This window comes from Zonotrichia leucophrys, chromosome 2, assembly GCF_028769735.1.
Source record: "Zonotrichia leucophrys gambelii isolate GWCS_2022_RI chromosome 2, RI_Zleu_2.0, whole genome shotgun sequence".
Classification (NCBI taxonomy): Eukaryota; Metazoa; Chordata; class Aves; order Passeriformes; family Passerellidae; genus Zonotrichia; species Zonotrichia leucophrys.
In genome coordinates, this window is record NC_088171.1 from 151,243,346 (window position 1) to 151,255,174 (window position 11,829).

Genomic DNA, 11,829 nt, shown 5'->3' on the forward strand with positions numbered 1-11,829 from the left:
AGCTGCTTTGTACTACACAGGAAATATTTTCCTGTGCAGATCTGTGTTCTCAGGGTTTAACATCTCCAACGCTGCTGCTCCCTGGGAGTTAATTGCTAAAGAAATTCCTGAGTTTGGGCTGGCCATTGAGAGAGGTCTGTGGTTTTGAAGGCTTTTAAAAAAGCCAAGGTTTTGCTTCTCCTGTGCTTTGATAGCACTGGAATTGGTGCTCCTGCTTCCCCCTCAACAGGAATCCTTTTGATCCAGCTCCATTAGAGAAGCTGGAATCACATCCCTATTCCTCTTTTCCTGCCAGCATCTGGCTTGGCATTCATTTTAAACAGCAGCTCTTTGCTTGTGCCGAGGTCAGCGCTGGACAGAGCTCTGCAGATTCCTTGGATTTTCTCCTCCATGTTGAAGAGCTCCCTGCCACATTCAGCTCCCTGCAGCTGGAATGGCTTTGGCTCCTGTCCTGCAGCTCACATGCAGGATCTGGAGTCAGTTTGTAGTTCATAGAATCACAGAGTGGTTTGGATTGGAAAGAATGTTAAAGATCATCTCATCCCATGGGCAGGGGCACCTTCCACTATCCCAGGTTGTTCCAATCCCCATCCAGTCTGGCCTTGGACACTTCCAGGGATGGGACAGCCACAGCTTCTCTGGGAAAAAACACAGCTCTCAAATCCCATCCCAAATCTCTGTTGATCCTGAAAAGTGCCTGCTCCAAATCCCATTTTAAAAAGATATAAAGTTTTTTCTGCCTAACTTTTCCTTATTTCCTTCTAGACAGTGCTTATGTCTTGATTCCTCACTTTCTTTTCTCACAAGGAGATTTTTCTGAGCTTTCCTTTTTGAGCATCTGGAGATTTGCCCATTCCAGCAGCACTGGCTTTGGCAACCTAATGGAGTTTTGAGACAAAAGGACTGTGGAGTCACAGCAAAAGGGCAAAGGGTTTGAAGATGACAGAGGGCAGGTTTAGATTGAATATTAGGAAGAAATTTTTCCCTGTGAGCATGATAAGGCCCTGGCACAGGTTCTCAGAGAAGCTGTGGCTGCCCCATCCCCGGAACAGTCCACGACCAGGTTGGACAGAGCTTGGAGCAACCTGGGAGAGTGAAAAGTGTCCCTGCCTGTGACAGGGGGTGAGATGAAATGACCTTAATGTCCCTTCCAACCCAATTCATTCCCTGATTCCATAATTCTGTGATTTTATGAATATTGATGGATATTGCAGCTCATCCCCAGGCAGGGCTGTGTCTCCCTGGTGTGCTCTGCTACAGCAATTGGAGCATTGGGAATCTGCTGGCTGTGTGTCCCTCTGCAAGGGAAGCTCCAGTTTTGGGAAGGGTGTCTCTGTGTCACATCTTTCATCCTCCCTGCACTGCTTAAAGGCAAATTTTAACAGACCAATTAGTGAAGCTTTTATAGGGAGGAGCTCTGCATAAAGTCTGATAATTACCACAATAAATTCTGTTATGAAAATGACGTCAAATCTTAATTCAGTCAGCCGTAAACCATCTGCCAGCTCCCAGGTATCAAAATACACCATCAATCAGAAGTTCACCTCCTCCTGCAGATCACCCAGCACCTTTTGTCCCAACAATTAGGGGACAAAATTTGTCCCAGAGAAATCTGTTCCCTATATGCTCTGTTCTGACACCAGCACATTGAAACTCCTGGGTTTTTATACTCTGAAATATTAATAATTCTTTATAGAGTCTAAATAAAAGACTCTATGAAAAATCATGCTTTGGGTGCTCTTGATCCCCTCCTGGATCCCCAGTTGCCCCCATGAGGCAGCTCTGAGAGTTTTCAGCATTTTAGGGAATTCAGTCCTCCAGGTGGGCTCTTCACAGACCATAAGCATTGTCCCAAAAAAGGTTGGGATTGGACCAGCTGGATTAACAGCAAGGATGCTCTGGAAAACAGCCTGTTCCTCATGCTGCTGGGACCACAGGTGTTCTGTGCAGCCTTCAGGCTTTTCTGGAGTCAATAAAAGACTTCCTTAATCCAGAGCCTGTTCACCTTCAGCTGTTTGGCCTCTCTAGAATTTGTCTCACAGCCACCCCTTCAGGATGGATGAACTTTAAGGAATACAGAAGCAGAAAACATATTTTTATAGCCCAGCAAATGTTGGCTATTTCAAGTTTCCTAATTGATCTCCAAGTTAAAACCACAAATTATTTTTACTGTTTTTTTCCTATTTAATTTAGTGAAATTCTGAACAAAGCCAGCTACTTCATTTTATTTTGCTTTTCTCCTAAATGGAAAGGAAAAAAAAAAAAAAAAGAAAAAGCATAATCTTTGTAGTTCAGTAGCATAAATTGAAAGAACTGCAGCTGCTTGTTTCTGAGAAGGAAAGGAAAATTTATCATTCTTTAAAGAAGCAAGACAGCTTTCCCATTTTCTAATCACTTTTCATCGACATTGATCTGAAGATGGATTAGACGAGTGTGAGCCACATTTATCCTTCAAATTCCCTGCTCTACACTCTGAATAACTTCATCCTGGTCCTGCAGTCATCCATGTGGTGGGGAGAGACCATTTGGGTCATGAAATATCCTTTTAGCTGACACCAGAGGCAAGGAAAACTGCATGGGAGGGAGTTCCAGGGGAGTTATCACCAAGAGCTCAGCAGAAAGCCCTAAGCTGCTCCTCAGGTTATTCAGGATAACCATAAAAACTGGCTGTTAAAAAATAAAGATTAACAAAAAAAAACCAAAGAAAAACCACACAAAACAAGCACAAGCAAAGGGAGGTGCAGCTTGAGTAGCCTGAGCAGTTCATGAGCTTTGGCTGAAGTGGGAAATCCAAGCTGTGCCTTAGAGCAGACTCTTGGGCTGTATTTATGCACTGCAGGGATGCTGCTCCTAAGGAGAAGAGTTGGGACACAGGAGCTCAGGATGAAGCCAGCCTGGACTCCTGGAGGCAGCACAGAAAAGTGTGGAGGGTGAGGGGATGAAATTCTGCCCCTCAATCCTGCTCTGGTCAGACCCCACCTGGAATCTTTCGTTCGGTTCTGGGATCCCAGCACAGGGAGAATGTGGAGCTCCAAGATGATCAGAGGGATGGAGCAGCTCTGCTGTGAGGAAAGGCTGAGAAAATTGGGATTGTCCAGCCTGGGGAAGAGAAGGCTCCAGGGAAACCTCAGAGCTCCCTTCCAGTGCCTGAAGACGCTGCAAGAGAGGTGAAGAGGGATTTAGGAAAAGGGATGGAGTGACAAGACAAGAGGGAATGGCTTCAAATTGACAAAGGTCAGGGTTAGATGGGATATTGGGAAGAATTCTTTCCTGTGGGAGTGCTGAGGCCCTGGCACAGGTTGCCCAGAAATGCTGTGGCTGCCCCATCCCTGGAAGTGTCCAATTCCAGGTTGGACAGATCTTGGAGCAACCTGGGATAGTGGAAGGTGTCCTTGCCCAGGGCAGGGGCTGGAATGAGATAATTTTTAAGGTCCCTTCCAACCCAAACCATTTTGTGATTTTGTGATGATTCCATGAAGACCCAGGGTAAGGAGCCGCCACCATCACCTTTCCATACCCACCACAAGTCCAGCACTGGTGACTCTGTCAAGACCAGCTCCAGCAGAAGGATGTGTGGATTATCTCAATGCACTTCGCCCCTGTCTTTGTCAGAGTTTGGGGGTTTTGTTGGCACTGCACCCTAAACACTTTTTATCCCAAATCCCCTCCCTCCACCTTAACAATCTGCAGCTAACATGAAAGTCAGGGCTGAATGAAGAAGACTCCCAGTTCAGGATGATGAACACCGCCAGTCTGGAGCTGGTTTTACCCCAGCTCTGAGTGTGGGCACTCCCTCCTTTCCCACCCCTTTTCTTTTCCTCCACAACCCTGGCACCAGGCAGGGTCTGATAAACATTTCCCTCCTTCCCAGGAGCTCCTGGGCTGTGTCAGGCCAGAGTGATGCCTCTGTCCCTGGCTCTGGGTGCTCTCAGCCCCTGTCTGGGGCCAGCCCTGGCTGTCTCAGAGGCACTGAGCCAGCTCCAGTGCCTTTTCCAGCCAGATTACACATCCCTCTCTCCAGGATTTCTTTCTTTTCTGTGCACAGCTCAGTTTTCCCTCCTGTCTGCAAGGATTGCAAAGACCCCACAGTGAAGCTGGAGGGAAATGCCAGGGTTGGAGCATGAGCCCAGTGCCTGTTTCCCTGTGCTGCTCAACTGGCCAAGACCCCATAAAAACTTTTTTTCCATATGGAGGGAAAGAAAAGGGGAGCTGTTCCCAGGAGGCTGCTACCAATTCCCAGGGTGTTCTGTGCCAAGAGGAGATTTTCTTTTGTCTCCCAGCGTCCTTCCCAGAGCTCTGCCAGGCTGATTAACCTGCTCAGAAATCCCAGTGGGCACCGAGTCCTCCTGCAGCCACCCCTGAGCCAACATAGCCCTACCAGAGAAGCCTGATCCTTTCCTGAGAAATGCAGAACTAAAAGCAAGTCTGCCTTGTTCATTTCTTCATTTTCCAGAGCTCTTTTTCATCTTCTAACTGTGAATAAACACCTCTGGAGTCACTAAGCCCACCACAGTCACAGGTAGATATCACACTGATAAGGAGGATAGAAATCACAAGGGATCAGACCCAAGGGCAGTTGCTGCCTCCTCTCCATGGCAGAGTGAAAAGGAACTTGGAATAATAAAAGCGCCAGGCTGTGGTGGTTCATCTTCAAAAAGATCCCCAAAACTGCAGGAGTTTGTGCTCAGAGACCCCTTGATGCAGAGTGGTGCCACTTCACTGGATGGCTCTGAATGGATGCTGGTTTTGTGAGTGTTTCCATGTGCTTTTCATGAATTTAGAAGTTTTCAGGATGGACAGAGAGCTGTGGAAAGGTGGCCTGGAGGTTGGCTGGGCACTATGGGCTCACTCCTTGGTGCTCTGGAGTTCCTTTGTTGGAAGGGATGATCCCAATTCCCACCATCAGTGGTCCCTTCCTGTCATCCACAAGATGCTTCACAAACCTCTTTTACATCCAACCATAATCTCTTTTAAGGCCTGAAGGTGGGAGTTTGCAGTTTTTCCTCCCACAGGACATCTCTATAACTTTATCCATGGCTGGAAACTGGCCACATTCATCATTTTCCCTTTATCCTTCTCTCAGGAAGCCCACTGAGTGCCCAGAATATTCAAGATGCAGGTGCAGAATGGAGCTGTTCACTGTCAGAATAATATTTCCTGTTTCATTCTCTCTTCATTTCTTAGTTTATTCTCTTCTCAACAACTCACAACATTTGATGTGTGGGGTTTGAATAATTATTGTCACCCTTAGGTGGCGTTCCCCAGTGACAGGGCTGATCAGAGGCCACTGCTGTAGATCTGAGCTCAGCATTTTTATATTTTGTTGGTTTTTGGGGTTTTTTTTCCTTCAATTTCTGTTCCCTCCCTGGCGCTCTGGAGTTCCTTTGTTGGAAGGGATGAATCCCAATTCCCACCATAAGTGGTCCATTCCTATCATCCACAAGCCTCTCAGAGCTTCACAAAGCTCTTTTACATCCAGCCATAATCTCTTTTAAGGCCTGAAAGTGGGAGTTTGTAATCTTTCCTCCCACAGGACATCTCTATAACTTTATCCATGGCTGGAAACTGGCCACATTCATCATTTTCCCTTTATCCTTCTCTCAGGAAGCCCACTGAGTGCCCAGAATATTCAAGATGCAGATGCAGAATGGAGCTGTTCACTGTCAGAATAATATTTCCTGTTTCATTCCCTCTTCCTTTCTTAATTTTTTTCTCTTCTCAACAACTCACAACATTTAATATCTGGGGTTTGAATAATTATTGTCACCCTTAGGTGGCGTTCGCCAGTGACAAGGCTGATCAGAGGCCACTGCTGTAGGTGTGAGCTCATCATTTTTGTATTTTGTCAGGTTTTTGGGATTTTTTTCCTTCAGTTTCTGTTCCCTCTCTGTGTTTGCAGCTCCTCTTGCTCACTGGCCCATGGCAGGGAGGGCTCTGAGGTTTCTGATCACGTTCAGGGTGCACGATCAGATCTGGGAGCATCCTCCCAGCATGAAGGAGAGGCTGAAGGTCGGGAGTGTGGCAGATGGAGACAGACTGCTAAAACAGGCATTGGCTGCAAACAGAACCTGGTGCTGAAGGTGGCCATAAATAATGCCATCAAAAAAGGGCTCTTGTTTGAGGGGAAAAAACAAATTATTTATGAACTTCATGCATAAGATCACTTGTGCTGCTCTCTAATACAGCTGTGGACACCAGCAGCTTTGGAAACTTGTGGCATTACAGCAGTGGTGGGAGAAAAAAAAATGTTTTTCATTGAAAAAAATTATGTCTTGACCAAGGTTGTTTTTCTTCACCTTTTGGGAAACTTAATTTCAATCCAATTTTTTCTCCTGTGTTCCTTCCTGCTGTATCTTTTCAGGCAGACTGATGGTCTCCAAAAAACACTGTAGGTGGAAATTTCCCTTCAGGAAACTTCCAGCTTGTCTCATCAAGACACACACAAGAGTTAAATAGGTTTCCAGTTTTAGCTGCAGTGGTTCTAAAATAAATTCCAAAAAAGATAATGGAATAAATAACGAATTTTAACACTTTTTCTGTGGCATTAGTATTAATCACTGTCGTGTTATATCATGGAATAAAGTAAGAATAACACCAGCAGCACAAGGAAAGTTCTGAATTGTAGAGTTTAATGAAAACCTCAGCTGTAGATTTCAAGAAATTGAGAATTGAGTGGTTTACATTTGAGCAATGCTTTTACACAACCTGATTTTTTTAAAAAAAACAAACAACAATTCTCTTTGAAAATACTTAAAAACTTCTTCTTCTTCCTTTGAATGAACATAATTTCAGAATGCTTTCACTTCACTTGGAGTTGTTTACCTGGTTTGTGCATTCCCCACCTTCTAACCCCCAAAAACTCTCACCCAGAGCCTTCCTCTTGGGAGCAGTGAGGTGCAGGACCAACTTCAAGCACATCTTATTTTTACATTAAAATTTGGACAAGCAGAATTTCCTGGCTTGGGTGATCCAAGGAAAGCTGCCCCTGCAGGGATAATTCCACAGCAGCTTTACTGTCAGCACTGCAGTGTGGAGCTGGGACAAACAACAGCCTGGCAAAAACATCTCAGGGAAGGACAAACTGAGGAGCTGAGGCTGCTGGATGAGCCTGCAGCAGATGGGGATGGAAGTTTCCTGTGGAGCTCTCAGCAGCATCCTGGAGTGACCCCACAGCTTTTTTGTGGCTTCATCTCCCCTCAGTCAATCCATTTTGGTGACATCCTTGAGCTGTGACACGTCCTGGTGGCACATCTGGCTCCTCACCTTCTCTCCAGGGTTTTCCCTCCTTGTTGTCATCCTCCACAAACCCCTTTCCTCCCACCCTTCCCACTTCTCCTTTGGCAAGTGGCTCAAAAGGGCTCTGTCACCTCCAGGGAAGCCTTTTCTTTCCCAGTGCTGGAGTGTTTTTGTGGAGATAATTAAGTGTGAAAAGCATCACTGGTGTTTGGAGGGGAGAAGTTGAGTGAAACAACTCATTTAAAGCCTTTCATTTCTCTACCCACTATGGAACACACCCATTTTCCATCCCCTCAGCCCTCCCCAGAGCCTTGTCTTGGTGCATGTCGGGAAAAACATGGAAAGATTTTCTGGATCAATATCCATGGTGGGATGCTGGGGGCATACTGAGGGTCAATGAAGCCTCCAGGGCTTGGTGTGGAGTTGGTGGAAATGTTTTCAGCCTCCAAGCTGAGCTCCAGCTCCTCAAGGAGCACGGATTTGGTTCCCTGGTGGAGCAGGGAGCAGGTTCTGCTGCAATTAAAGAGTCTACAAATAGCTGTGCATCAAATGCAATGGGTGTCCAGGAAGAGCTCATTGTAATCTGGATTTCACACGTGGGTTGGGTTGGGTTGGAAGAGACCTTAAAGATCTTATAGTTCTTGATTTTTTTTATAGTTTTTTAAGATCTTAATAGTTCTTCAAGATCTTATAGATCTTATAGGATCTTAAATCCTGTAGTTCCACCTATAGTTACACCCCCTGCCATGGGCAGGGACACCTTCCACTATCCCAGGTTGATCCAAGCCCCATCCAGCCTGGCCTTGGACACTTCCAGGGATGGAGCAGCCACAGCTTCTCTAGGAATTCCGTTCCAGGGCTTCAGCACCCTCACAGGGAAGAATTTCTTCCCAATATTCCATCTAAATATTCCCTCCTTCATCTTAAAGCCGTCCCCCATTGTCTTGTCACTACATCTGTGGAAGTAGAAAAAGATCTGATGTTCTCAAAACAGCACTCATTTTTTTTCAGCAGCAAAAACCTCAGCTGAAGGCTGAAATATCCAGTCATTAAGTAATGGAAGTGGCAGTGGAAAGAAAAACAACATTTTCTTCCTGAAAATCGACAGTTTGTACACTAATTGACACTAAGTGTCATTTTCATTGATACCCCGCTTTATTTTGTATGAGAAGCTGCATGGAAAAAACGATTTGTCAATACAAGAGGAGGTAAAATCATGGTATTTCTTGCATTTTGCACTAACTTTTCTTTCTTTCTCTCTCTCCTTTCTTACATTTCCCTCCTCCTGCAGCAAGAAAAACAGCAGACACCAAACAAGAGACCCTGGGAAGGCATCAGGAAAGTCCAGTCCCCGCCAGCATGGGTTAAAAAGGACATCGAACCTGTGGCACAGTCTCCCCTAGAACTAAAAACTGTAGAGTGGGAGAAAACAGGGGCCACCATCCCATTGGTGGGACAAGACATTATTGACCTTCAGACAGAGGTCTGAGCAGCAAGGGAAGAAAAAGGACTTTTTTTTTTCCGGAAAACAAAACGAAACAAACAAAACAAAACCACGTTTTAAAGAAATGATTAAATTAAATCGGAACCGAGGGAGAGAAGTGTTTGGTTTCTTTTGAAACCTTTGGTAAGATGGAGTAACTTTTGTATTGTTCTCAGCAGAGAGGGGGGAATATTACTTTATAGAGTATAGTAGCTGTAGGTTCAGGACAACACGAGCTTTCCCAGGCAGGACTGGAGGAGTGAGCCTGGAAGAGAGCGAGGAGGAAGAGGAGGAGGAGGAGGGTGGGGAGGGGCTGCAGGGGACAAACCCTGCCAAGATGCTCTAGGGTCACTGCAGCACACCAGGAGCCCTCCTGCTCTGCCACAGGGAGGTGTGGAAGGATGCCCAGCAGCCACCAGAAGATCAGGGTTGTTTGGGGACACTGAGAGGGGACACCTGCGGGAGCCTCGCTGGGATGTGGCCTGGTTGGGGTAGACCCATCCTGGAGGGACATCGCTGGCTCTCCCTCCTCTCCCTCGCAGCTCATCCAAGAAGGAAGGAGATGGGACATGCCAAGAAGTGGCCACAAGGACATTGCCACTGCTGGGTGCCACGCCACGACCTGGCATTGGCGCACGGTCACAGCGGGTCCCCGCAGAGGGGGACGTGGTGGCGTCACCCACGGTTGGAAAGGTGGAAAAAGGAGAGGTGGAGATTCCTCCTCTCATCCCTCCCTGGTGGAGGAAAGGACCAGCTCCAAATCTCCAAATCCTGCTCGCCCCATCTCCAGGGAGAGGGTGGAAGGTGGTAGACAACAAGACCAACAAGAAGAATGTAGGTCATGTCATTGACTGTTAAATAGATAAACTCAGCACGGGCCTTGCAAAGGTCCTCTTGGCCTCATCCTTTTTTTTTTTTCTTTTTTTTTTTTGTTCTGTTATTTGTCCTTGCTTTCGGACTCAAATTTATCCCAAGCTGCCCCTCCCTGGAAGGCAGAGAGAGAAAAAAGGAAAGACAGATCTGCCGCTGTACCTGGAGATATTGGTAAACAGAGACGTTGCCTTAGGACATTGAGACAAACTGACAACACGAATAACGTCCACTTGGAAACAAACAGACAAAAAAAACAAACAAAATAATCTATTTTTTTCCTTCTTCTTTTCTTTTCTTCAATAAAAAGAGAACTTGAAACCCGAGACCTTTCCTTTCTTTGGCTCTTGTCATTTCGAATGCCTTTCTGTGCCGTAGGACTGCTCAGGCATGGGGTGAGGATGCCACCTGCTGAAGGTGGAAGGCAAGTTGCTCTGTGGAAATTTTGGGATGGTGGGAATACACAGCCCCTTCGCTGCTGCCTTGCAATGTTTTGTTTTGCTTTATTCCATTTGGGTTTTGGTTATTTTCCCCTCCCTGGCTCTTCTCTGCCCTCCCCGCTGCCCAGAGCCAGCAGAAGGTTTGTGGTCCTGCAGGAAGGAAGAGGTGGAGCCGATCAGGAAAGCAGGACATTCCCCCTCATAAAATGCAGTCTTTTCATTTCACTATGAAAAAAAAAACTATTTAAAATTTTTCGTTTAACATTTCTCAAGATTATTTACAAAAAAAAAAAAAAAGAGGTGTCTGCATTCCACCCCAAAAAGTATTGTGCAATATTTTTATCATTAAAAAATATCCCAGTAGCATTACACATAGACTTTATTTTTTTGTTATTATTTTTGTCATTCCCAGCACTGTCTGTCTGATGTTTGCACCAACTCTTCCAGTTTTGGAGGTGGATGGAGACAAACCTCTGGTTGAGAGGGGACAGATTGTGCCAGACAGCAGCAAAGCTTGAACAGGGTCTGAATTATTACTGTGCTTGGGTCTCCTTTTAATTAAAAAATACCAAACCTCACATTTTTAGGAAAAAATATCCAATGGGTACAAGATGCAAAGCAATCACTGCCCTCAGCTGTGCTTCCCCCATGGGGAGATGCTTGAAGTGGCAAATCTCTGCTTTGACTTCCCTTTGGGCCACCTGGGTGATCTCCAAGGACAGTGGCATTTACATTGCCATTAACCATAGAATATGAAGGATGGAACGGAAGGCTTAAATAAATCCAAATAGTTAAAAAAAATAGGGAACGTGGTTACTCATAAAACTGTGATATTATTGTTCAATATTAGCTTATTCATGAAACAGGAAAGCACAAAGGCCTCCCTCAGATGCTGGGTTGTATGATATTGTAATTATTATAATTACACATGATGAATTTTAGCATACAGGTATCTTTCTACTGTGTTTTAATTCTTTTCTCTTTTTTTTCTCCTTCCCTTCCCTCCTGCCCACCCAAGCCTGCCCTCTCCACTCCAACCTTCCCTGCTCACCCATTCACTGCAGCCGCCTTTGCAGGACATTAACGGTGTTATGTAATTACAGAGATTAATGTTTGTTTAAGAACTGTTGATATTTGACTTTTCTCTGCTCAGCTCCTCTGGTTAATCCTGTTTTCCCATGTCCTGCCCTCCTTCCATGCCTTCCCCTCCTCCCTCTCCGTGTTCGTCAACACTTTTTTTTTTCCTTTTTCTCTCTCTGTACAGTTTTCAGAGCACAAAATGAATGTGTCTTATTTCTAATAAAAGAGGTGGAAACTCCAGCCCTGTCTGCTTTTTAAAAGTGCCCCTGCCTGCATCCCATGTGTGCTTTGCATCTCTCCTGGGGGCTGGGAAACCTCTCCTGGCCCCACAGCTGCCACGTGGGCTCTCTGATCTTTCCAGAGCCACGACACGGGGCTGAATTTACCCAAATTTCAGCTTTGTATCCTCTCCACCCCTCTAAAAATACATGTCCCTATAAAGTACATTTGCAGGACATGAGGAATCCCCTTTTCTCTGCAGTGAAGTTTGTTTTTATTTAGGTTTCTCAAACCCACAGCCTGATGCCTCCTTCCCCATATGGTAGGATGTGAAGGGCTGAGATTTAGCACAGATCTGGCAGAATTTCTGCTACAGGACAGGGGTGTGGGGTTAAAGTTTCCAGCAGGGCCGTGGTAATTCTGATGCCACCCTGCCCACATCCTGCAAAGCCAATCATAGAATTCCAGAATGGTTTGGATTGGAAAGGGACCTTAAAGATC

At 45.7% G+C, this 11,829-nt stretch overlaps 1 protein-coding gene across 12 annotated transcripts in view; it reads left to right on the forward strand.

The window, feature by feature from the left end:
* Positions 1 to 9,915, forward strand: part of ADGRB1 (adhesion G protein-coupled receptor B1) — a 291,313-nt gene extending 281,398 nt beyond the window's left edge. For all 12 annotated transcript variants that reach the window (XM_064706755.1, XM_064706764.1, XM_064706752.1 and 9 more), the window contains one exon: positions 8,528 to 9,915. In XM_064706755.1, coding sequence (XP_064562825.1) covers positions 8,528 to 8,725 — 198 coding nt within the window. In that variant the 3' untranslated portion in view covers positions 8,726 to 9,915. The remainder of the gene's footprint in view (positions 1 to 8,527) is intronic.
* The last annotated feature ends 1,914 nt before the right edge of the window (positions 9,916 to 11,829 follow it).